This window comes from Pyrgilauda ruficollis, unplaced genomic scaffold, assembly GCF_017590135.1.
Source record: "Pyrgilauda ruficollis isolate IOZ18807 unplaced genomic scaffold, ASM1759013v1 scaffold18, whole genome shotgun sequence".
Lineage (NCBI taxonomy): Eukaryota > Metazoa > Chordata > Aves > Passeriformes > Passeridae > Pyrgilauda > Pyrgilauda ruficollis.
In genome coordinates, this window is record NW_024516984.1 from 14,191 (window position 1) to 41,781 (window position 27,591).

General features: G+C 40.4%; 1 protein-coding gene across 2 annotated transcripts; it reads right to left on the reverse strand.

Annotated features, from left to right (window-relative positions):
• Positions 1–131: 131 nt before the first annotated feature.
• On the reverse strand, positions 132–17,749 carry NDUFAF6 (NADH:ubiquinone oxidoreductase complex assembly factor 6). Of its 2 annotated transcripts, XM_041464512.1 has the most exons (9): positions 17,652–17,749; positions 14,145–14,248; positions 13,110–13,232; positions 11,044–11,100; positions 9,357–9,459; positions 6,689–6,822; positions 4,781–4,882; positions 764–820; positions 132–280 (listed from the first exon to the last, which is right to left on the reverse strand). In XM_041464512.1, the coding sequence occupies exons 2-9, from the start codon at positions 14,163–14,165 to the stop codon at positions 152–154; spliced, it is 726 nt and encodes a 241-aa protein (XP_041320446.1). In that variant the 5' UTR covers positions 14,166–14,248; positions 17,652–17,749; the 3' UTR covers positions 132–151. The 2 variants fall into 2 exon arrangements, with proteins under 2 accessions (XP_041320446.1, XP_041320447.1); XM_041464513.1 differs by lacking the exon at positions 764–820.
• Between the last annotated feature and the right edge of the window lie 9,842 nt (positions 17,750–27,591).

Consider the following 27,591-nt stretch of genomic DNA (forward strand, 5'->3'; position numbering starts at 1 on the left):
GCTGACAGCTACAGTTCATGTGCATCTGCTGTTTCCCTGGAACTGCATTTTGCAGAAGTGTGAAGTCAGACACTTCGCAATTCTAGCAAGTTAAGACATTAAAGAAAAAAACTCAGCACTCTGAATCCATATTAAAATAACCAAACAAACTTTAATATGTTTTTTTCCAAGATCTAATATACAAATACAATGGTAATAATGTATTCTTCTTTTGTAAGCTTGGATGGAATATATTGAAGTCCACTTTCCGCATGTTATATAAATAATCGTCTAAAGCAACCTAGAAAAGAAAAAAAATTAATACACATGGTGCACACAAGTAATTAGGCATTAAGTTTACAAAGCAATACAAGAAACCGAATAAGAAACTCCAAAAAAGGCTTGATTGTGCTATTAAATGGTAGTGAAATCATCACATTCCAAACATAAAAAAGTCAAGTTTTGTGAAGAGAAGCATTATCTTTTAGTAGACCAAACACCAAATTATGAAAATAGACAGGATTTGGGGCTCTTGCATTAGAACAGCAGTCTATGAATAAAGACATCTTGGGTGGAATGATGTAGTTAAAAGAGAAGGATTAGAGGTTGATCAAAATTGTAAGGTTCTACAGTCAGGCATTATGATTTCTATGAGTTTTAGGTATTACATCCTCCCAAAATAAGACACATGAAGTGGTAGTTCACCATGCTTAATTTGAATACTTTTCACAAATGCATCAGCACAGTAATAAGTCCATCACTTAAAGAGTGAGATCACACCCACCGTACAGAAAAAAGCAGGATACGCCTTCACAGGAACTTTCTTACTGAAAGATCTAGCCTAAAAGTAAATGGGGTAAGGTGGGAGGGAAAAACAAAACACAAAAAAAAGTACTTATCAGAAGAATTTAACATTCCTAATTAAACATCAAGTACTATATATAATGTTTAGAGGCAGCACACTGTATTACCAGGGTTATCCCTTTTTATTTTGACATCCTAAAACTGTAACATTTCATTCCATGAAAGCTGTGTACAAAAATAGTTACGCAAAAGTACGTAACACTGGCAGAGGCTTGCAAAAATACTTACATGATTTGACAGACCTCAAGACTACATACTATAAACCAAGGTAAATTAGCATGTCTTGTTCCAACAAAGTCCCAAATTGCATCTGGTTTAGTAAATACAGTTTAACTTCTTTTTTTATTTTTTTCTTTTTTTTTTTTTTTTTTTTTTTTTTTTTTTTTTAAATTTTTTTTGTTTCCCCCAATAGACAGAAATGATGGAAGACCAGAAATGCATTTTTCTGAGTGCATCTTTTTGGTTCAATGTTGCCATCAGTCCCAGGAATCCAGTTGTAAATGCTTTGGTTATTTATCTGAGATATCGAAATTATCTCATTTCCTCAGTATCTACATATAAAAATCTAAAGCATGGCTGTATCAAATCAACAGTTTAAACTCATATTCAAGTCAGTACATCTAACAGAGCTTAGAACAAGTCTTCCTGTAATGCCTGTCTATAAAAACAAAATCCCTTCTCGTTTTGCCTTTTCTTACAGGCTAAAACAAAGTAACTCTCTGTAAATACTGATAAGAATATGTGAGTTTGTGAAGTTTCATTTTTCACTGACCTTTCAGAGAACTGAGAAAATGAGCCTGAAACTTTAGGAGGAAAAAATTATCAATCTTTTCAGAAGACAAATTATTTTAAAATTTTGATCTATAATAACACCTGTGTATATCCATTTCTAAAATAGAAAAATGTTCTGCCCTGATCCAATGCTCTGCCCTTCTATTATTAATTGCAAGATGAAAAAATAAAGTAGTCTTGTTTGACCTTCTCAACCCAGAATGGGTCACATGTCATCCAGAAAGCATTTTATCTCCCTTGATAAACTGAGTCCCATAATGATGTAGGACAACAAAAACAAATGCAAAAAGCAGAAAGGGAGACCCTTTTTCACCAAAGGAATCGGGGAAGGGTGCTGAAGAGAAAGAGGGTGAGTTTATAAATGTATTTGTAGGCTTTCAAAGGGAACACTTTGGGGGACTGACAGAGCATTTTGTTATACGCTTTTATGCTGATGAAACACACAATTCCCAAGGAAAACTGCAACCTTCATTATCATATTTTGCCACCTGCTGGTCAGCAGTTGCAGTGTCAGGAAGACCTGACCATACTCCAGAATTTTTTTCTCAAGATTAAGGGCCACACTACTACAATATGCTTCATGTAACATGGCTGAGACTCCATTCAGCATTTCAGATTTAGGTGTCTTCTGGCTGTGAAATGGGGGTGGTAATTGCTACCCTCATCCTCTAAAATACATGGTTTGTGTAACAAATGCTGAGATAGCTGAAACCTCTCTGCAGGTTTGAACTTTACCCTGCCCTGTAATCCCAACTAAAACAAAGGATAAGTGGCTGTGAAGACCCTCAGGCAAAACGAAATGGTGATTTTATACTGCAGAACAGATGCATGTAAAGGCACCAGCCCATTAGATTCACCTAAGGTCCTGAAACACCCAGCAAATGCTGCCAGCAAAAGCCCATTTCATCCATTAGGCAGAAAGTATCCTTGTCCTTGCATTAACAGAGACCATCTGATTATGAAGGAGGCCAGTACTCTGTTACTGCTGCCAGCTATGGCCAGTTCAAGTGGTTTGAACACTCTACAGTTCCTGCACTGTTAACAATTCACTGATGATGGGAAGACTAGAAGCAAGTATTCAGAGAGGAATTTTTTAAAAATTTTAATTAAGGTGATACAACCCACCCATTTAAAAACATACAAAGGGGGAAGAAAATGGGAGGAATGCCAGGATCAACACTCAGTTGAATAAAATGCTAATGCTGCCCTAATCTGGTTTCCTTGTATTTATACTTTTCTCTTTAGTCTCCAATTACATGATCACCCTGCATACTTTCCACAGGACCCTCCCAGTGCATAACATGGGCAGGGCTCTAGGAATGAAGTGGGAAGAAAGGAGAGCTGTTCTCTTCAGAAGTTGGTAGGCTCATGTTGGGAACAAGGGGACCAATGCACTATGAATTACCTGAAAGGTTCTGAAGAACCAAATTCTCTTCCTGCTTCTGTCCCAAGTTTTCATACAATACCAGCAACCAAATTTAAATATGTGGACCATAAATACACATTACTCATTTTCCATGCCTCTCATCCCTGATATGAGGCATTCTGGGCCATGCACTTGGCATTTTTCTTAGCCAAAAGGCAATGGGTTTTATATACTGTACATTATGGGTTGAAGGGTGCACAATAAAAAAAGAAAATCAAAACATTTCAGCTTGAACAAAGATAATTGACAGTTTTGATGTTGTACTTTTCCCTGCTTCTAAATGGAGTAAACAGTTTTCTTGGGCGCGTGACCACAAAAACTGAGACATCAGGTTAAACAACGTGAACAGGAATACCTTAAATATGAATTATAATTAGTGTATGGAAAATAAAGCCGAAGGGTACAAAGAATCATAGAATGGTTTGGGCTGGAAGGGATCACCTGTTTCCAACCCTCCTGCTATGGGTAGGGACACTTCCCACTAGACCAGGCTGCTGAAATCCCCATCCAACCTGCCCTTGGACACTTCCAGGGATAGGGCATCTACAGCTTCTCTGGGCAATCTGTGCCAGTGTCTCATCACCCTCCCAATGAAGAATTTCTTCCTAACATCTAATCTAAACCTGCTGTCATTCAGTTTAAAGCCATCTCCCCTTGTCCTTAATGCCCTTGTAAAAATCCCTCTCTGGCTTTCTTGTAGGCTCCCTTTAGGTACTGGAGGGCTGTTATAACATATTCACATTATTAACATAAAACAAAAACATTAATCAGCTCAGTAGGCACTGACTGAACAAACCAGGGATGCCACATTTGACTTTCAGAAAAAAGATGAAGGGCTCTCCTATTTCAATTGCATAAGACACTGTGATCACAGGTAAAACTGTAATTGAGGATTATATTAATGGTGCAAATGCAGAGATAAATCTGGCATTTCTTTACTCTGAAGTGGTATCTTTCCAGACTACCCTGACTGGAACCACTGGGGGCAATATTCTTGTACACCTAAGAAACTCTTTGTAGCTCTTTGTTTTCCAGCCAGAGGAAGACAAAGCATTGCCAATAAAACATTCTTCTGCTTTTGTACTGTGCACTAGGCAAGCATCTCATAATGCAGCTAGAATAAAAGCATGAAAGAAAAAATAGAGTAGGACTCTGCAGTTCTTCAGGGCCCATCATCCACTGTTCCAACCAAACAGCCTTTCCTAATTGACTTGGCTGCATGCCAGAAGAGAAATAAGCAGAAAGCACCTTTCTCAACAGAGCTTTGGGCATGGCTGGTCATGTCAGGGAATGAATCCCCCCTCCCACACACACTAACCAGCAGTTAAAGGCAACATGCTCTGTTTTCCTGGCAGCCATTCCACTGTGAAATACCATATGCAGATGTTCTTACTATGGTGCTCATCCCATGCTGGCACATTTTTAACTCTACTTAAAGTTTCTCTTCCAGTACTAATTATTTTAGGCAGCATTTATATATATGAAATTGGACTTGGCTGTGAGTAAACTGTCTCCTGTACATAAAGATAACATTCATACAGAAGTAGTTATATTTGAATCTTTAATGTGGTAGGATTTTTTTAATGTAATTTCTCAAACTATAAAAGGGCAACATATTTGAAATTAAGTATGCAGCTTTAAGTCTCCTAACAACAAATGCTTTGTGAAGACTAGCATCAGTTATGTTTATTTAAATAAATAAAAGGAAAGGAATCTCACATGTTCTAGATGAATATGGGCCTGGCTGGCGATGTCATAAATTACCTCTCTCACATTTTTCTCTTGCTTGCCTCTTATGAAATCCTCTTGTGAAACTCCATGCTAGACATAGGAAGGAAAACCAAAATCAAAAAAGAGAAAAAACCCTCTAAAAATATCAAGTTTCCATTTTTGCTTTTCAAAAACCTGTCCCAGCAATGAAGCTAAGGACTAAAGATTAAAACAGCCTAAGTGTTCTACCACTGCTCTCTCATTTTTTAATTCCCTTTCTTTTGGTCAGTCACTTGGAAAAAAATCAAGACAACAAAGAGAACAATTAGTACAGACTCTCTGCACAAGTTTGTTTCCTAAAATTTTCAAGTAAGATACAGTCAGATTTCAAAGTTTGGGGGACTTAGATCAGTTTAGGTAGACAATTTTTAAAACCATAATCCAAGAATCAATATTAAGCAAAAGAAAGCCAGTAACAGCTACAACAGAAGCCATGCTGGCTTTTGAATCTTGGGATTGGTGTGCACATCCCAGGCTCACAAAAAACCAATAACCAACAAAACATCAAACTACCTCCAAAAACCAACCAAAACCCCAGAAGCACCAGAAAAGAGCCCTTCCAAACCCCCAAAAGCCAACTCCAAACTTATTCTTTGACTACAGTGACCAATGTTAAGAGAGAATATGGCATATTCAGAATTGCACCAGTTGCCCACTCCTCTCAACCACACTGAGGCATGTGAGAGCTGTATGAAGGTGGGCAGAAAGGCGTCACAGGAGGTACAGACTCAGGAGAACTCCACAGGTCTTGCCAGCAGCTGAAATGCTTACAAGATTGTCTGCACAGAAGGGATACAAGCTATTTTTACAGTTTCACTGCAGAACACCTTCCATGGCAAGGAATGACTGAATTTTCAGGCTATCTTTGAAAAGCTGAAAACTTGGAAGGCCTCCCATAACACACAGTCCCAAAAGGGCTGAAAGGAGAGTGCAATTCCTTTCTGCAGTCTTAGAACCCTGACCTATATTAGTATTTTTAGTATCTGAACTATATTAGTATCTTAGTATAATTTTTTGCAGCTACCTACATTACTAAGCTTCCAAACAAAATTTTTAACTGTATTAAAATTATATTCAGAAAATACTAACACAACCACCTTAGGCATCACCATAATTGCATATATTTTGGTTAAGTTGAAAAAGAACAGCATTAACATTTAAAAATAAAGACTGGAAATGAAGGACTAACAGCTGAGATGCCTACAGATTAACCCATGGTACATTAATGAAAAAATCCAAGCTTTAATCCTGTTTTACCTAAACTGAAAGATCTGCTAAATTCCAGAGCAAATGTGATGTACAGTTTAAATTGGAGGGCTATACCATCTCCTACAGAAATGTATGGAATATAGGCCTGTAACTGTAAAATATGGAAAAGAAAAAAATCCACAAACCACCAGCACAAACCACCAGCACAAAGGTAATAAAGAGAAGCACAAGAAGATTGTTCAAAGTAAAATTTCTCACAGTGCTTCCTTTATGGTGACAGAAAAGGAAAAAAAAAAAAAAGGAAAAAAAACCCCCACACCCAACCCCAAAACACAAACCCCCAGAACCCATTCCACACGTGCAATTTTTATACATTATTGGAAAAATTCCTGAAACCTAAAATATTAATACATTTAATAATAACAAACAAACCTCTAAGAGAAATCTAGAGTTTCTTGAAGTTCACTCCTCTCACTTCCCAAAAGATATAAAACTGTGACAATTACCAGGCCACAGCAGAACGAGTAAAAATAAAGAAAAAACATACCATTTCTTTCTGGCATAATAAATTAGGATCTCATAACTAACCATGAGAAACAGAGTTAGAAAAACCACACTGTTCAATTCCAAACTATTTGCTTCTCTTACCAACATACAAACGTCCATGGGAAGAAAGACCTTTTGTCTTGTACAGTGATATGGAGTTGCTCTTAAACAGGTAACTATGCCTTGTGCTTTCCCAATGTGGCTGGCTGCATGGTCAGCATGGATGTCCCTCACACCTAGAATTGCATAAACAGTATGTTTAGAAACATGCAGTCAGGCCTTTTGAGGGGTATGGCCTTCTCTGATGTGCATCACAGTCATGCTTTATGAAAGCTATGTGCATTGGTCCCTGACAGAACTGTCCATGTGCAGAAACTGCCTTGAGATCTCATCTCAGAGGTGCAAAACAGCAGGAAAATTCATTCATTTCCACAATCAAGAGCAAGATGTCTCTTGTTACAGTATAGGGTATACTTAGCAGAGCAGCACCTATTCAGATATAACACACTGGTACACAAAGTCACTTTCATTGGCATATCCTCTCCCAGGATAACAGTATTCCAGGAACTGCTTTTCCTGCCAGAAAAAGTAATTCAAGTGTGAGATTCCTGACAAGAATTAATGCTTACAATGTGGTTTCATGATTAGCTGCAGCTGATTCATCAGTGTACTGAAGTCAAAGAGAATGATCCTATGCTTCACCCCCCAAACCCATATTTCTGGCCCCTCCTTTGTGCTGTCAGCAGCAATGAGGCAAACTGAATCAGATCACCAAAACAACAGAAAACTAATGTTAGTTACTGCACAGTCACAGAACTGAGAGAGGGAGATGAGTGGGGTAGAGCAGCACCATTGCTCTCCATGACAAGACCATACAAGCTTGGCTTAGACTGATTATAAACCTGAGCCGGGATAAAATGAAAATTTAAATTAAAATTTATAAAAATTCTTAATAGAAGCAGCATTCTACAGAGAAAGAAATAAGGATATAGCAATTACAGACCAATGAACCGAACTGACATCTGGAAATAGCACTGGGGGTACCAGATCCACCGCAGAAGCCTCTCTGGGTTTCAGTGGGTCTCAGAATTCTCTGTGAAAGAGTGACTATACACACACTACAGGGACTGATTTTGGCAATGGCAGCAGAAAGCAAAGTGTGGCTTGGAGGAATCAATGGATATTATTTACTAACTACTTAGGGAATTAGTTAGCACAAATACTAGTATTTTTAAATGACAGGAGTTGAGAGAAAGTACCAGGACTTCGGATGAGAGGATTACCAGTCAAAATGAGCTTGACAAAAGGAGTAACCTGAAATCAGCAAGAATACAACAGTACTAGTACTGGGAGAGCACACACTGGGAGAGATTCAACAGGACACTGGTCAGGAATAAGGAGTCTAAATAGCACAAGAAATTTAGCAAACATGATCTAAATGAAACCAGGTCCACCCAGTCTAGAAAACACGGCTGATGGGCAACACCCAGAAAGGGGCTGTATTTGATGAGTTTCTCAATTTGTGGGGGAAAATAAATAACAAAAGTTAACTGTTTAATATGCAGTGAAGGAGACTTTTGCTTAGATATTTTGTTATATTTGTATATTTAAGAGAAGTATGACAAAAGAACAATTAGAATATCCAGAATCTCCACAAAGATTTTCAGAAAAAGTTTTATCTGATTTGTACGACGAGTGAGTGATCCAAGCATGACTGAACTTATTCAGAATTTCTCAGAATGGAACACACTGGCATTTCCCATGGTACTACATTTCTTCAATAAGAGGTTCACAAAGACATTTGCAACATTTCACTAATTTCCTACTGAGGAAGCAAACATAAGATGTTAAGACATAAGTTCCTCAATTCTTTCAAAGAAGAATGTACTCACCATCTCTCTCTTTTTACTTCTCTTTTTTATATTTTTTTAACTTCTAACATCAGTATTTGCCTTTCATCAGATTAGTCTGACAAGCAAGGGGAAATTTTGCTACTACAATACTAAACACTAAATAATCATAATCATAATAATAATAATCATAACCATAATAATCATCATCATCATAATTTTCACCTTTTTTTTAACATCTGAGCTCATACTGGAAATACTTCCATAATGTAACAGATACCTAAATGAAAATTACCCTTTTCTTCACTACAAATGAACAGTTCTTTCCCAATCTGTCGTTCTTACATTAGACATGACACAGAGAGTAGCTCTTGATCACAGGGATCATCTTTGTTGCATTTTTTTCTAGCTCTTCAGTTACTGATATAAACCTACTTGTAGGAAGAGGAGAGGATTCAGACCCAAATTTACATCACCAAAAGAAGTTTATAGGTTGGGAAGTTGGCTGTTTCAAGATAATCAGTGTCCATCACTGCAATATAGAACAACAGCTGCAGGATACCTACAGCACTTTGTATTCTGACAAGTAGGATAACTGAAACACAGTGAAGAGCTGAATTTTCTGCATTCTGTAAGAGGAGCGAGAACAGAGAAAATAAAGCAACAAAGAACAGTAGGAAACTGCACTTCAATGAGCTCTGCACTGAGCAGCTTCCAAGGAAAGCAGAGAGTTCTAGGACAGCTGCAGTACAATTCCACATTTATGGTTCAGCATCCAAAAGATATCTGAAGTTCTATCTAGGACAACTTTACTGAAATTAAACTCCAGTAGGAAAAGAAAGGGCTTTTTGAAATATCAGTAAATATTGTAGTTGCACTAATGAGTCATCAGCAAAACCCAGAAAGGGGAAAACACTTACCCAGTGTTTCCAAGGTGAGGTACAAGAGAGCACTCTGAGTGTTCTCAGCGTATGTTTCCAGCTCCTGGATGTTACGGTACGGCCTATCATCCAAATTCTTCTCCTGGAATATAAACACGGAGCTTCAGGAGAATGTAAACGTAACTGCTGTTCATACAAGCTTATTACTACAGTCATGTCAATCCAATGCATCACCAAACACAAAAAAGAACAAAATTGAGAGAGAGAGAATATAAACTCAGATAGAAGCAGTCATTAAAGCTTATAGCAAGCCCAAAAAATAACTATGCTCAACTGCAGCCAAGGAGCAATTACAACTTTCAGCAATAATATGAAATCAGAATTCTCCATAAAAAAGGAACAGCAAAAACCAAAACATCATATGGCATTCTTACATTATAGACTTGTCAGTATTTAATTTGCATCTGGAGCAGAGAGAAATTTAGATAAACAGGAATGTATTTTTTTAAAATATAAACCTATGAAATGCAGAGAAGTGTTAAAGTCATGTGAAAAAACTGTAGATTCACAGAATTATAGAGTGGTTTGGGTGGAGAGGGACTTTAAAGATCATCTAGCTCTAAGTTCTCTGCCATGAACATGGAAACCTTCTACCAGACCAGGCTGCTCAGAGGTCTACCCAACCTCTGAACACCTCATAAAGAGCCAACCTCCTCTTTGGGCAACCTCTTCCAGTGTCTCACCATCCCCACAGTAAACTATTTCTTTCTCAGATCTAATCTAAACCTACCCTTCTTCATCTCAAGGCCATTCTCCCTTGTCCTATCACTACATGCCCTCATCACAAGTCCCTCTCCAGCAGCTGCAAGTCCCTGCTAGGTACTGGAAGGTGCTCTAAGGTCTCCCCAGGGCCCTCTCTTCCCCAGAATCAACAGCCCCAAATCTCTCAGCCTATCTTCAGAGGAGAGGTGTTCCAGCCCTCTGAACAACTTAGTGGCACTAACAAATAATACACCCAAAATAATAAAATACACCCAAAACTGTAACATCCTCCAGCATTCCTCTTGTCCTAGCAGTTTTAAAGACTAAAAAAGTCTTAACATTAAGAAAATCTCAAGTCTTTCATAGCAATGACCATCTGCAAGTAACTGACCATCAATTTGCTCAATTTATAGCTTCATGAGACACTTATTTTAGCAGCAAAATTAGCTTAGGAGATTCCTGCACTCTGCTTTTCATTCTTGTCCTTGTGTCAGAGTTTGTAGCAACATTACTGTACCAGTGATGTTCTTAACCTTTTCTTTTCCCAGGAAAAAAGGTGGCTATTTTAAACTTAATGTGATTTGAATGCTCCAGTTTACACCACTGCTGAGAAAAAAACTCCACAGCCATGATAAGGAGTAGCATGAAAGTGTGGCAGAAGGGTTCAGATAGGTCATTTAATGTTTGAGATTTTTATATCCACATGAACTCACAAACTTACATCAATTTAAGACAAAAATAAACAAAGGATTCTATTAGCCATTTTGGCAGAAAGAAGAGAAACTATGACAAGTAGCATCAAGGAAGAATCTTTAAAAATGTAGCAGTATCATTTTTAAAGAGAAATACTACTGTCTGGAAAATTACATAAACTTTTGTTTTACACACGAACCTATAAAATTAAGGAAAAGGAAACCCAAATATTACTAAAGCCAGAATCAGACTCTGAAGGGCAAATACTTACTCTTTCATCTATGATCTTCATGAACCACATTTTAGTCAAGTTATGCCTCTTGACAGCCTGAAAATAATTAAATAAAACCTCCTTGTTAATGTATACAAAGTGATGGTAGTACTGATTCTGAAGGCTGAAATACATTTTAAGTATTTAATACAAGAATTGTATTCACTGGGTTAAATCAAAGTGGCAAGTCAGTGGAAAATGAGAATCATCTTCAAATACAAAAATTTTCAACTGGCATTTACAGCAAGTTGCTGCAAACAGAAAATTAAATACCAGACATCACGCCAGAAAACTAAAAGCATTTCTTTAAAAACGTTTATGAAATTAATTTATTCTTGGAGTCATATGTTCCCACAAAATATTTGCAGATTACTATGTTCACTTTCCAAAAAGAACAGAGTTTCCTCCAGAGTCCAACAATAAAAATATTTCCCCTGTAAATTCTCAAGAAAATATCAGCACAACATACCAATGTGCACTGCAAAGACAGAATGGTAACAAAGCAATACAATTAATATTATGGATTGGTTTAAAAAATACTGCACAGCATCTCATATTCACACATTCTTCTTTTGGTTCTTGTCTTATATTTGACATTCTTCCTGTGCCACTTCATTCTATCAACTTACCTTCAATCCTCTTAATTCCACACTTTGAAATTTTCAGAACACGTTTTCAGAAAGGCTACAATCACATGTAAAAACATCTATAAATAAAATTTACAGAGCAGATTTCTCACGGTTTAGTCCTCATTGCTCACTTTCAACTTCTCCTTTACATCCATCACATTAGTAAATATTTTTCCAAGGTTTGACAAGACCAGATCTTGTTGATTGTATAAATTCTGCTTGAGACAGTACTTGGTATATGAAAAGGCATATTTAAATTATAATTACTAATGTTGGGTTTTCATCTCACTTTTTCACCTCATGTAACATTTTGTAAATAAAATCCTTGGAATACTAACAGGTCAGGACTTAAAGGACCAAACTCAACTACGCTAAATTACCCAATTTGTACATTACAACCATTACTTCATTCAAACACATGGGTCCTCATTTCTTTGAAGTTTGAAAAATTGGCTTCTTCCACAGAAATGAACAGAGAATTAGGTCTCACTTTTCATATGTTTAAAATAGACAGAAAAGATCACACATCATACACTTGCTGCGTAGGTTTATATTAAAGCCACCAAAAGCTGAGCTATTAATAATTCTAGAAATATTATTAAAGGCTATTTATCTACTTTACTAGTGCATAAAAATTTGGAACTCTGGGATATACAAAACTTCAGGAACACCTTTAAATATTATAACTTAAATTTATTCTGGAAAATCACATTGTCCTCATATAAACTCAACAGCAAGAAAGGAATATACATAGAATATGCTGTGCAAAGACACGTTAATTCTATTAACAGCTCAGCAATACTTGTGAGTTCAGGTGTCTTTCCAAATCCTTTTTTCTAAGAATTGCAATGACATTCTTGGACATTTGTGACGTCATGGGCTTCAAACAGATCACTCTTGGGGTATTTGCTGAAATATGGAAATAAAATCCCATCTCGAATGCAGAAGTCACCAAGTCACATTGAATTGTTAGTTCACTACAGTGCTCTGCAGTGCTTAGAGCTATCAGAGCTCCTAAACTTTCTGAATTATTTTTCATCATCTTATTTTGCAAGCAGTTTTGTTTGGATTGTATTATATTGGTCTTCCTTTATAGGAATCATACCTGAGGTGAAATCTCACCAAAGACCATTCTTCTTCCACTTCAAAACCAATTTTCTGTTTTGTGAGAAGGGAGTATATCTGGCAGTCTTAGCTATTGGAGAGGGCTGCAACTGGTATCCCAGAATCAGAATGACTTCTGTCTGAATACTGTACTGGTTTGGGCAGGGATAGAGTTAATTTTCTTCACAGCACTTTTATGATGCTGTGTTCTGGATTTGTGCTGGAAACAGTGTTGTCAGTTAGAACAGATGCAGCACAGCACACACAAAACACTGACATTACTTCCCACAGTAATATTAAAGCAAATTTTAGGACAAGAAAGGTGTATTTTACCCTCCACAGTTCTGCAGCAACGGGCTGATGTGGTGGGTTATCGCCATATATGTCCTCCACAGCGTCCCTCCAGAACTGCATCCGCATCAAACCTGTCGTCTTCTGAGTTATGGAGTCTTTAATCTGGAAAGGATACATCTGGAGTGAAATTCAGTGTCTTTTAAAACACTTGGTCTATCTATGCTGAAAAGACAGACACAGGACATAGTCAAACACAGCAGAAAAAGAGCTCAGTTCTGAATTAACATTTATTCCTCATAAAGCTTAGGAATTGCATAGAGTAAATGTGAAATCTTCACCACAACCTCATTTTAAAACCCACAGAGATTAAGTGCTGGGCAACCCTGACTTTAGTTTTCTTCCCTGAAGGAATAAAAGCAGTGGTGACAGCAGTGAGGGAGGGCACACCACGGGTTGCCAGAAGCACAGCCTACAGAAGCTGGTCAGGGGTTTTGCCTGGTCAGCTCATTTCCTGATCACTCCTTTCTGGCAAGCACTACCAACTCTCCTGGTTGCACTGGCAGTTTCTGGGCACCTTGCAAATTGGAGAGACTGCAGCCACTCCTCTCCCACAACTCTCTAACAACAAACTTCCCTCCTGCAGCCTTTTCATCACCTCACTTCTGCCAACAAAGACTTGATTCTGATTATTAGTGTCCCATTTTTTTACCAACCTTTTACAGTTAGGATTTAGCTGCACTTTACCCATTAACGGCACATGAAGCCAGGATTTAGATGCAATCACACAACAGTATCAAGAACCACTGCCTCTTTGCTATAACTCAATTTTAAAATGCATAAAGAAAAAGTCATAAAAATTATACACATAAACAAAATAATAGGGCAGGCTGGGTAATTTCCATGGGCCATTCAAAACTGGAGGTTTGTACTGCACTATTTATTCATGGCCCTTGACTGTATAAAAGTTAACCTTGACAAAACACCACCTACTACAGAAAGAATACTTACAAGTGTAACTGAGAATATCAAAATTGTTATTTTAAATTTCCAGAGTTCACAAATGTATTTTAATACCTGCCTGAGCCAGTTCCACATTGAAGGCTCTCAAGGCAAAAGCAGAGGTTCGAGATTCCACAGGCAGCAGCAGAGAACACAGAAACCCTTCATAGTCACGCTTCCTATAAAAGAATCAAAATGCACATTTGTTATTTATAGCTCTAAGTCAATTTGGTGTGCTATTCCTTAGCACTGAACTCCTGAAAGAGTCACAGTAAGTTATAGCTCAAAACTCTGACTTTGCGAAAGTAGCAGCTTTTAGGCTTGTTTTAAAGTAAGACCTACTGCAAGAGAGAGTGCAGGCTGCTTGGACTCTCAGTGCACCTCTGAAATCCACATCTCAAGATATCTGGCTAAAGGCATGGAGCAAGAACTGCAAATAGAATCCAGATTGTCCGACTTGCAGATTTCTGCTCCAAACACGAAACCACATTTCTTTAAAAGACTGTGCTTTGGAGCTTGAAAGAAGAGTGCTTGCTTAACCATTAAGTTTTTGTTTACTGGCAACTATATTCAAAGCACAAAACCTCCGGGAGCTGGCAGTTTCGCTGCAGGTAACTCCTTGCCAACCCAGAGTGATGTGCTTTCGTTTGGCCACGTGGGTGTGCCACAAAATTAAAAACACAGTGCTCAGAATCATGAACTACAAAATCACTCCAGCTGACAAAAACACCTGACCACCTCTGAAAAGCTAAACTGCTTGTTTTGAACAACATTTGTGTGTACTTTCTGATAAGCCTGAAACCTGATTCTTCCTTAGAACACGACGAACTCCCAAGTTTGGCCTGGAGAGTGGAGAAGCAGGTTGTCAAGGAAAACACATGCACTCATTTTCATTAAGTTTGCTGTTCTTGCATGTGCTCATATTTCTTTTGAATATGATCTTAAAATAGAAAGCCAAACTAAACCCAAGGGTTATTAGGGTTGCTACTTTTAGCATCAAACAAAAAATAAGTGAAGTTTAACAGAGCTGCTTAACCCTACAGTACACAGCAGCTGAAAACTAACCAATGCTTCATTTCCACAACTGTTGTCAGACTCTTTTAGACCTTGATACAAATACAGAAATATCAACCAAAAAAATTTACATTTTTGAGCTATAGTAGGCTTCAAAGGACACCTTCATATTACAGAACAGATACATTAAACCTTCCTCAATTAAGACACTTTTTGAAAAGTATTATCAGCTCAAAACCTAATACTTTTTTCAAGACTAAATACAGAAATACCCAGTACTGTCCACCCTAGACAGAGCTACATAGTTTACAGCAACATTTTCCCAGTTCCAGTCTGTCTGTGTTGTTCACACTACACAGAACCACCTCTACTTTCAGAAAGGAAACAAACAAATATGTTGCACAAAGTACACAGCAACACAATAGAGAAAATTGTCTTCCCTCTGGTAGTGCTGTTGACATGGTGGGGTTTTGGTTGGTTTTTTTTCCAATTATTTCAAGCCTAAAAATTTAGTGCAGCAAATCCATTAAGCCTCAGTAAAATAAAACTGATATTGCTGTAGATCACATTCCACCCCAACCTTCTTCGTGTATGAGTGTAAGGGATGTAGAAAAGGAGGGAATGACCTTAAGTCAGGTATTGAGTTTTTTGATAAATAAGCTGAGATTTTTCAAATAAGTATAAGCTTATACATGAACCCACAGACAGAAGAAAAATTAGTAATGGTCGTAACTGGACTTTCCATATAATGAATGTACAATAAAGCTATCAATCCACAAGCTTGTCTTTGAGATCAGGCATCCCTGACAGCAAAAGACATAAAACATACCTATAAGGAAAACATTTTTTTAGTCAAATAACTTGAAGTGAATTTAGTTGTTTAACAGAAAAAGGAAGACCGAAGAGAAACGGCATCTTCCATACCGTAAAAACAAATATGCATTATTAAAGCAAAACTCAGTTGTATTTCCTACTGTGCTGGAGACTCAAATTCCGAACTAGGGAGTTGCTGACACTTGCATAGCCCCAAGTGTTTTATTTCTGTTTGAATAATAATTCCTTCCACTTATTTTTTATAGTTATTATTTCCATGCAATAATTTAACTACTGGGAACAGCAGCTTCAATTAAATAATGCCAAAAACATAACCACTTTTCATTTTACTATTTTGAATGCTTGTGTGTTTTTCTAATTAGTCCTTTTATCATTTAACAAAAATACATATAAAAAAAGTTTTAATTCAACCATCTCATTGGAACCTAACTATTCTGTTCACACTTGCTTGTTACTGGAAACACTTCACCTGCAGATGTTAACTTTACCTGTATGTTGGCTGTACACACAGCCTCTGGTCTCCTGAGTTATCAGGGAGATGAATCCTGTGTAGAATAACTAGGAAAAGAAAGCTGCATTCTGAAAATCATGAAAAATGCAATGTGGCTGTGCATTCTGGTGCATCTGTACAGGTCAGCTTCTTGGTGCTGCACTGAACATTTGAGACTGTCCCACTTCTTTCCCTTAGTTCTCCTACCTCAGACATTACTGCAGACCACACACACCTTTCTGTCTTTTTACAAGCACCAGTTTGGAGAAGATAATCCTGTTCCACTCTTTCTATGCACATATGGAAACCTTCTGCCAGCTTTTGTCAATCATCTGGAAAAACAGTATCCAAAGAGAAGTTACCAAAGTCTTTACTAGGAGACTTGTTTAACATCTTACTTTACAAATAACTGAATTCCTGGGAACTCCAAAGCAACCAAGGGGCCCTACACATTGTTTATGGCCCAGAATCCAAGAAGGAAAAGTGACCTGACCTAGAAGTGTCTGACTGCATTCTGCTCCTCTTGGAGCATTTTGGGTTTGACAAAAAAAAGGATGTTTTGGAAACACAGCCTTCCTCTTGCGTTCAGGACAGAGAAGGTACTGAGCTGCTCCAGCTGTCAGATGCCTCTGCTTTATCCCGTTTTTCCAAGGAGCGCTCAGGAAGCATGGCTAGTTCTCAGTAGCCAAGATCTGAAAACACCCGATGTTTTTAAACATCCGCTTCGGTGATTTCGCTCTCCAAAACACCGATACAAGCGAACAAGAACGTTCCGTACTCGTGAAGCCATGAAGGGGCGGAGAGGGAGGCACTGCCGCGGGAGGCTGCCCGGGAAGGCGGCGGAGCTTCCCTCCGGACACATTCTACACCCACCGGGACACCTTCCTGCGTAACCTGCTCTAGTGACCCTGCCTGGGCGGGGGGTTGGACTGGGTATCTCCAAAGGTCCCTTCCAACACGGACTAATCAGGGATTCTGTGTGCAGGCGGAATCATCCACGCAGCCTGGTTTCCATGCTCCCGACCCGGCGTGGTCCCGCCGGCCCACCGCCGCCGGCCACTCGGGCTATTTTCGGGGCCGGGAGAGCCCGAGTGCGGCCTGGGCAATCCCAGTCATCCTTTCCGGGAGCTCGTCAGCGTTCCCGTCGCGTGGGAAGCGCTGCCGAGCTTTCCCAGGCCGGACTCGCCGCCCCGCTCTGCGGAGCGCGCACCCCGCGCCTGCAGCCCCCCGCGGCGGGCACTCACCGCACCAGCTCGGCGCAGTACTGCACCGCTCCTCCGGCCGCCGGGCCGCTCCAGCCCGCCGCCGCCGCCCTCCCGCCGAGCGCNCGGCAGGGGGCGCCCGCGGCCGGGACGCCGTGCGGCGCGCGGCCTTTGTGCGCTGCCAATGGCGCCCGGCACGGGCCGGCCGCGCCTCGGCCTCCAGCGCCTCCCCCTCTGGGTGAATCCCTCCGCTCCTCCGGCACAGTGGCTGGAAAAGGCCCAGCAGAAAAGGACCTCGGGGTGTTGGTCGGCAGCTGGCTGAACATGAGCCAGCGTGTGTCCGGGTGGCTAGGAAGGCCAATGGCATCCTGGCATCCATCAGCAATGTGTGGCCAGCAGGGCCAGGGCAGTGAGATTATTCGGCACTGGCGAGGCCGCACCTCAAGTGCTGTGTCCAGTTCTGGGCCCCTCAGTACAAGAAGGACATTGAGGGGCTGGAGCTTGGCCAGAGAAGGGCAACAGAGCTGGGGAAGGGTCTGGAGCACAAGTCTGATGAGGAGAAGCTGAGGGAACTGAAGGCATTTTCCTGGAGAAAAAGGAAGCTCAGAGGGGACCTTAATGCGCTATGCAAGTGCCTGAGAGGAGGTTGTAGCCAGGTGGGGTTGGCCTCCCAGGTAACAAGTGACGCAACAAGAGGAAATTGGCATAAGCTGTGAGAGAGGAGGTTTAGGTTGCACATTAGGAAGAATTTCTTCACAGAGTGATTAGACATTGGAATGGGATGCCCAGAGAAGTGTCCATGCCCAGGAGTCATTGTCCATGGAGATATTTAAGGAAAGACTGGACATGGCACTTAGTGCCTTGATCTAGTTGACATGGTTTTTGGTCAGATTGGGCTTGATGATCTCAGAGGTCTTTTCCAACCTAATTTGTTCTGTGATTAAATTTTTAAACCTGGTGCCCAAAAAAGTCAGGAAGCTGAATTGTAAAAGCTTCCCTCAGTGTGGCACAGGAGTGGCTGTGGGACTGGGAAAAGCCTCAGGCAGGTATGCTGTGTGAGGCAGAAAGGCAAAGCAGTTCTGCCCAGGCAACAAAACTAGCCCCAGGGCTCCATCCTTGGTAAAATGTGTTTCAGCTTTGCAGCAGAAGGCCTATTTCCTCCGCTTAGCTGGCAGAGGGGTTCCTCACCATACAGGCTGGCTGGATTTTAACTAGAGACAGAATGGCTCTGTTAGCTATGCAGTCATGCACAGAACAGCTTCCTCAAAGTTTGGCCTATATGAGGATAAGACAGCAGATTCATACAAAAATGACACTATGCTTAAAAGCAGTTTCATCTTAAAACTTCACCAAAACTTCACGATTAGTAACTATTAGTAACTCAATCTAGCTCTTGCAGGAAGAGGCACAGCAGCAGTCTGGCTCTTCTTTCTATCCCAGCCGTGCCATCCTCTTCCTTGGTGCCAACTTTGATCTTCATTTTATAGTGCAGGGAGTTAAACCAGCAGAGACACATCCACTGCTCACTTTTGTTTTTCATGAGTTCTTTTCTGCCAGTTTGGTGCCTTCAGTTAGTTCACTGCGTGGTCAGCTGAGCACGGGGCTGTGGGCTGGGGAGAGGGTGGGCTCTCCTGGGCTGTGGGCAGTAATACATGTGTGCATTAGCTCAGCTGCAAAGTGAAGCCATGCAGCAAATACGGGGAGAGTTTTGAGTGGGCAGTGATGTTCAAGGGACAAGGCATCTATTTGGAAATCAGAGCAAGCCTTTATTCCGTGTCACAGAGATGAGGAAGAGAAGGAGGTTAGGGGATCACATTTTAACATTATTTATTTTATTGATTAATGGCCCTTGTGGGCTTACTCTGGGCCTTTCTTCTTCCCTTTTTCTCATGTCTACAGTTCTCTCAGTCTTGAAACTCTGAACCTTGTTTGAAACCCTTGCTATGCCTTGAGCAGGATTTATTGTTTGTCAGGGCACCCAAAGAAGGTCATTTAGCTTTGGGTGGAGGCTGAAACTGCTGTTGTTTAAGTTTTCAGGGAGAACCCCTAGATAAACGAATCCAGCTCTTTCAGCTGCTGCCAATTCCTGGCAGAAGGGTTACATAAACATACTCTAAACCTCAAGGGTATTATAAATAAATCTTACAAAATATTAACTTTTTTTTAGTCTCTGAACAAAAAGGGTGCTAAACTGATTTAAGCTCATAGTAAGAAAGGAACAAACCGGTTGTTTATATAAAAAATTAATCCTGACCTTGTTCTCCGTCATTTGTTTCTTATTGTTTTGTACCTTTACTGTTCTTATTAAAGTACTTTTTTCTTTAAACAAATATTTTAAGTGTCATGTGTAACTATTGAAAATCTTCCTCAAGACTGTATAGATTCTAGTAAGTTAGCTTTTTGTGCCACCAGCTCAGTGGAAGTAACAATTTGGCTTAATGTTTTTGCAAATTTTTAACACTGTAGATGAACATTGCAAATTTTTAACACTGTAGATGAACATTGAAGCTTTGTAAGAGTCATCTCCAGGCTTATTTTTCATTATCTAACTGTGTTATAAAGCACATTCCACCTTTTTCAATATTCCTCAGAAGCTGAAAGGTGACCACCTCTCTGATGTGTACTTCTTACTGAATATTTTGTCCCACTGACTCCTCAAACAAGACTCTGAAATCCTTGGGCAGCAGTGCTAGTGAGGGCAATGGCTGGTTTAGGCAGAGATAGTTCAGTTATTACTCTAACCTGGCATTTATGGAAAAAAACCCCTCAAGTTCTGTGTCGAGGAAATAATGATCAGTTACAGCCCACTCTTGTTACAAGAACATCCAGATTCAATTTGTCAACAGAGAAATGAGAAAAGAGCCCCTCAGCTGTCCCATTGCCCAAACAGAGGCTGCAGTTCAGGAAGTCTGCATATACTGATGTAGACAGTAGAAAGTCTTCATTGAGAGGAACACAGAGCAGGGAGGAGAGAGACCTCCCCCAGAATATCCAGTGACTGGAGGTTAGGGTGTTAACTGGGATATGGGGGACAGTCACTGGGATCTCTCATCTCTAGAGACGAGAGCAGGTGGTGATCTGACAGTTCTCTACACTCACATGGCCAAGGATATATTCTCCCTCTCTCTCATTTTCCTTTTCTGAATGATCCTGGATTAATTCCAATATCAGAGTTAAGGAAAAATCCATGTGAACTAACGATAGTGTTTCCTGTCGAATTCCATGCCACAGTGAACAGGCATATGCAGTTATTTTTACCTGAACTACTAAAAGTATTCAACCAAAAATCTTTGTTTAAGGAGAACACTAAGAAAATTAGTTTAATGACAGTCATTTAAGTTCTGGCCAACGAATAATACATGCATGTTTGTGCTAATAAATACTGGGCCACTTTAAAATACATTTTCCCCATTTTTCTTGCTTTAAACATCTCAGTCTTTAATTATGAAGTAGATGAAAAGCTGTCCCAAAGGACATTGCAGTGAAAGGGTTTCATCTTCGTTTGCTGCTGCATTTTTAATTTTTGGTATGTTTCTCTGTAGATGAATTGCTGGTAAACCTTTGTTTATTTCTTGTTATTATTGTGCTCTTTGACTTCCCAGTTTCAAGCACAAATGAGGTTGTACAAGGTGGTATGCTGAAAGCAATGAGAGACAAAGGTCTCAGTGATTTACAGAGTGAGAACCACGGCAAGCTTCCTTGGCTTTGTGCTGCAGGACTGGGCTGGAGCGACTGTCCTGCAGAAGGGAAGGAAACAGCCAATTTTCTTTATCCACTGGCACCTTTGCCAGCTGTGGGCATATGCCACTGCACTCAATAGGAATGGCTGCTCATCTGATATTCCCAAGCCTCCTGGGTGTTTACCTGGGATTCAGGTATACTCCCATGAAACAGATGGATCTATCAACACTACTTTTCGTCCACTATCAAGTAAAAGCCAGATATTACTGACTTCCAATTACTTCTGATTTGGACTGCATGCAGCTTATCCAACTTTTTGATACTTATATTTTGTTAGGTTAGTCTCATCTCTTTTCAGACAGCAGATTAAAATAGGACTTCTACAGAGAGTAGTTCAGAATAAGGAATAGCTTCAGCTAATCAACTGCATCCCTCTCCTTGCTGTAGGCTACTGACTGTTTCTGATCAGGAACCTCTCCATAGCTGTGCCACATTCTTTGAACACACAAACACACGGATGCAGAACTTGAGGCCAAGTTTTCAAGTGTTTAGTGCATCATAACTGTCCAACATCAACTTTGGGATCAAAATAAGATCATCAGACCTTAAGAATCCTTTGCTATTAATCTAACAATTTCATTCAAAAATCCTGCTCTCTGGGGGACAATGTAATCTCCTCAAAATTTTGTCTCTACTTTTTCAGCACCCATTGTAAAACTTCCATATTGCCATGAGAATAGATTAGTTACTTGGCCACCCTTGCACAGGAGTGTAAGCCCACACAAACACAGTTCAGTTCCATGTTGTTGTCTGGTGTGACACACGGTATCAAATGCAAATACAGTGAATATTTGAATGGAATTCACAAAGTGTGTGCTTTTAAGATAACTGAAAGCCGAGTCCTTCTACTGCTGCTTTGGATGCAAATGGATTTGTAATGAACTCCTGGTTTTGTCTGTATCCCTTATCTTGCACCTGTTATCATTCTTCTTGTAAAAAGCTTAGGGGTAAGCTTGCCAAATGATATGCCCCATCTGTGCTACCTGGATAAACAGTGTTAGCAAGAAATATGCAAACTGAAAAGCCACAAGTTCTTGACAGACAGGTACCAGCACTTTCTATCTGGCTAGCAAGGACAGGGTCTTTGTGTTCTTTCAACAAGTTGCCAGCCTTTTCTTTGAAATTCTTGTGAAGTTGTTGGGAGGGAGATGAGAGAAAGAAAGAGAGGAAGCTGAGGGTGTGCAAACTTGTTTGGGGCATGCAGATGAAGTCAACTGCAAATATAACAATGATTTCACCAAGTGAATGTTTCTTCACCAGAAGCTAAATTAACCTAAATGCTGTGTCTGCTGTGTTGAAGGCGGGTCTATTTGTTGTGTACACTGCTTTTGTTTATATCTCTTTGCTTGGACCCCTGTAAACCAGACTAGCACTCAGAAGGAGGGAAGGTGATTAATGGGAAACTGCATCACTAGGAGTTATCCCTGACAAGCCTGGAAAGAAGTGACAGCAGATACAGGATGGTGAGAGAGGCCTCAGGCATTTGGGCAAGGCAACAACAGTAGAAAGAACAACTTGTTCCAGAACCTTATCATGTTCTACTGAGGTCTCCATACTTGCCTATGTTTTCTTTTTTAGGAACATACAGGAGGGACCCTTATTGAGTAATTAAAGCACAAAGTTGGCAGCTGGGCTTCTGAAATCCTGTCATTGAGTTCCTGTGGCTACACATGTACTGTCTGCAGTGGTCACCTCTGAGAGAGATGACCATTCATGATCCTAGGCCAGGTCATTTTAACTGACTTGCATCTTTAGTGTTCACATCTAAGGGCCTTTTTGGTGCACAGGGCACATCATTACTGCATATTAATGGGGATACAGGGTGGTATGAGAGCTGTCCCATTTGGGAAAGATCCCCAGGCCTGTGTCCAGCTTTGATAACTGAGGCAGAAGAGATGAGACCAGCAGCACTTGCTGTGGCTGGATACAGACAGCTCCCTCTTCTACTGTTCTTCTTCTGCCTTGTGCTCCCTGTGCAGGCATGCTGGGGCTTGTTACTTTTGTGTGTTAGAATGAGGTAAAGGGTAGAACTTGGCATCAGGAGTGACCTGCAAGGGAATTTACCTAATGCCATTTCACCAAAAGAGGAGACAGCATTAGAATCCACATTCCTTTGGCTGCTTGTCATGTGGGGTCTGTGTCTGCAAGAGCTAGGAAGGATCCCTCACCTGATCTGCACGAGCCTTGTCAGTCAGCAAGGACAATTCATAAACTGGTTACCCTGGCAGAGTCCAAGATGACGGCATGTTTTGGCATTTGGATACATTCCACCAGACACAAGCCAGGAACTTCTGATGTCTTCTGCTGTTTAAAAAACTGGTGGCCTGAGGGGATCCCTTTTTATTATGGTCAGTTCAGCCTAACCCCTGAACTGTCCAAGAACTTTAACCAGGCTCCAAACTCTTTCAGGGTTGGGTGTGTTGCCAGGCAGCTGGGCAAAACATTACAGGTTTGCTGGCAGTGCTACAGCAACCAATGCACCCTTTCTGCCTCCAAGGCCCTTGTAACAGCTTGTAAAAGGGCTCAGAGAAAACTTTCTGTGGAGAACAGACACTCCTAGGATGTTGCAGACCAGGCAGTGTGCCAGTTTCCAGGGATAAGACAATGCTTTGAGAAGCTCACCTGTAACCAATGACTGGCAGCAACATGTTCAAATCTTGTAGAGCTACAAGGACACAGATTCATTGCATCTTGACTTTTGCTCTCTGTCCCAGTGGCAGTCTCCTTCCCTGCTCCTGATATGAAACTAAGCTCTCCTCCTCTCTCCTGTCTACATCCCAGACCCTCATGGCAGGTGTTGGCAGTCCCAGTGAGAACAGGCTGTAGAGTCAGCTGCTTAGTAGGAGTCTGCCCCAAATCCTGCAAGCTTCTTTTTGAAAAGTTTCTTTTCAAAACCCATTGATGCAAAGGTGCAGGGTTGCTAACCCAACTAAAATAACCTTAAATGATCTGACAATTTTATACCGTTTGGGACATAAGGAACAATTGTAGGGACAGTACTGCAGAATACAATGTAAAGACACATGCCTAGGCTCCTGAGACTGTACAGCATTTATTCATTTTAAAATGGTTGCTGAGGGACTATGAGGTTTCCTGGGACTGGTTCCTGGGGTGAGTAAGGGATGCTGATGTGCCAGAGGTCCTGTGGTAGCCAGCTGTACCGAGATAATGCCACATCCAGAACCAGGATCTTGGGTGTCTTAAGTATTTTTTTGTGACAAAAACTTGGGCACTTCCAGATCCTCAGATGAACAACCTGGGCCTGACTGTCCAGTCAAACTGCTTTCTACCTAGTCTTCATCTCAGGTATAAATTCTGAAACATCCCCTTCTGAAACTCAGCCTGGTTCCTCAGAGGTCACACAGAGTGCTTCCACCCTGTCATATTGTTCTTCTCCATCTCACAGTGGGATCCTACTCTTTCAGCCATCCACATGAGCATTCTTACAGATGGTGTTCTTACTCCTCAAAGAGAATCTCTCCCAGCTCTGCCTGGACAAAGTAATTTGTCAGATCCAGGGGGCCTAGGAGAGGGGACACGCTTGGGCAGCAGCCAGGAGGATCTTCTGTAGAGGGCTTCAGGGCACAAGTATACATAGGAATTTTGATATTGAGATTTGCAGTGGTAAGTAGAAACAATCACCCTCAAAAGCATTCCTTATCAGCCAACCATAATAACTAGCAGAGTACAGCATTTGCTGGAAAGAATGAGGTGCCTAGCTACTGCCCTGCTTTTCACTTCCCCACATTTTTCTGGTGATGTGGAATCTCAAAGCATTTCTAAAACACCTTTTAGAAATCAACTCTTTTGAAATCCACAAACACTCCAGTTCTGAGCATTATAAATGGTCATGCTAATTCAATGCAGCTAAAATAGTGAAAAGAGTTGCAGGGCAGACAAGATCAATGACAAAACACCCTGAGAGAGCACAGAAGGGGAAAAAGTACTGTAGAAAGGTGATTTATGGTGATTCTCTGGTTGCTGAAGCAGAACAATTATTGAGAATCTTAAGGAGAAAGGAGCTTTAGGTTGGAAGATTGACGACTGAAAACCACGGGGAAGTAATCCTTTCAGCAGCAGCATGGCAAAGCTTCAGTTCTGGGAGGCAGGTCAATGTAGGTCAGCGCTGGCTCTGGAAATGCTAAGCTGGGGAACCTCTCTGGTTGCTTTCTTACACCATGTTGCCTCCTCCTCACCCCCTCTTTGACAAAGGGAAGCCAGTGCATTTTGGTGTTGTCATTTCACATTCAGCTCCACAATCTAATTCCTAACCAAAGGCTGCAGCGCTAGGCAGCCTGATGCCAGGGCAAAATTGCTCCAACACGGTGATTCCTACTTCAGCCTAGAGTTAGGAAGTTCTTAAATGTGGGTAGCATTGGGATTTGTCATCTTTTACCCTATATAAGCCACTATCACCTTTTAACAAAAAGACATTTCAAGGTGCATCTTATACAAATATGCACTTGTGAGTTACTTTGTGGCCTCCAGTAACTTTGTGGAAAAAAAAAAAAAAAAAGAAAAAAAAGTGAGGATAAACTTTTATTCGAAGTGATATTGTTATACTTTTCTATAGAAAGTTGTTCCTGCCCAGGGCAGGGGGATGGAACAAGATAATGTTTAAGGCCCGTTCCAACTCAAGCCAATCTATGATTTTGTGATTGTATAATCTGAAAACATTGTATGCAAAGACTGTATCTCCATATTCTACACAATAAGTAATATTCCAGCCTAACCAGTAAGCCCATTGCTACACAAGATGAGAATTGGAAGGAGTCAGCATGTTGATTTTTGAACCTTTTAAATTTCTTTTGGATTAATGTAATTGCATATTTGAACAATTGTACTGTTATGTTTGGACAGTTATTTTATGGCCATCACAGGCTGTAATTAGACATAGTTGTCTCACTTTAAAGATATCATTTTCTTTGTTTCAGGAGGTTTCAGACAGCAGTTATTGCAATTGGATGGTATTCCAACAGCCGGTCTCAAGGAAACTCCTATGATGAGTCACACCATCAGCAAAACATGTCAAGTGTGGTGTTATAATGTCACATAAGTGACATAAGGCAGTGTCTTTTGCTAATGTTTTAATGACAACCATCTCAAGTAGTCCAGGTTTTCACAAAGTGTTCCTTATTCACACATAATGATCTGGGTTGCAAAAACACCCTTGGAGGATAAAGCTAATAAAATAAGCAGCTAGTTATTACAGACTTCTTAGATTAATTTTATTGTGTGGAAAATAGCAGTTTTCTTGCATGAGAAAGACTCTGCTGTTGCCTGCAACGTTTCCACGTAGCCCTGCAACTTTGACATTGCTCCAGTCAAAGGTGTCAATCAGACAGTTGCTGCACTTTCACTGTTGCCGATCTGTACACCTCTCACACAACCTATTTCACAGGTTGGCTTTATTCAAAAAGTTATGTGTAGCTGCAAAGCATTAGTCATTAATCTGGCACCATTTGGATGTAAAGTATTAATCATTAATCACATTAACCCTTTACAAGCTGGGTTTGCATTCTCATTTTCTATTCTCGATAGGAAAATTGTTTGCAAACAAAATGCAAGCTCACTTTTTTTCTCTGTTTCAGAGAAGCATTTCAGAAGTCTCCTGTTGTGCTTCTTTCCCTCAGAGAGTAAAGCAAACCTGCCCAGCTCAGTGAGCTGCTTCACTGCTCCTTGCTCACTGTGACTAATGCAGATGCACCAGAAGGAGGTCTAAAATAATTTCCTTAGCATTTGGAGCATGAGGTTTGTCTTCAGCCAGACCTCAGACTGTGCTTTCCACAGCATTTGGATCACTGAAATACCCTTATATAAGCCTAATTGGCACAATTAGAAGAATGACTCTTTGCAGATGTGTGTTGCTGTAGCAACCTGAGGGAGAGCAGCCAAAGTGCCCTCCATATTTAGCAAAATAATATTAATCATAATAGATAAATGCACTTTATCCTTTTTGTAAGGCGCTTACCTCAGGAGGTAAGTGCCTTAACATGTCACAACAAAGATCACTGTAATGGAGTTTAAATAATTTCATGCCAAGCTAAAATTCTCTCAGTAGTAACCAAAATTACATCAAGACAAAAACATAGTCAAATGTTGATCAAATCTTTCAGAATACAGGCAGAAGGCTTAGCTGTTCAGTCCTTTGTTTCCACCGCTGTAGGAGCATTGGAGGAAAAAATCCTCCAAAGGCACCCATGGTGGCAAGAAGAGGCCTGTGTTGCTGAGCTTATCTCTA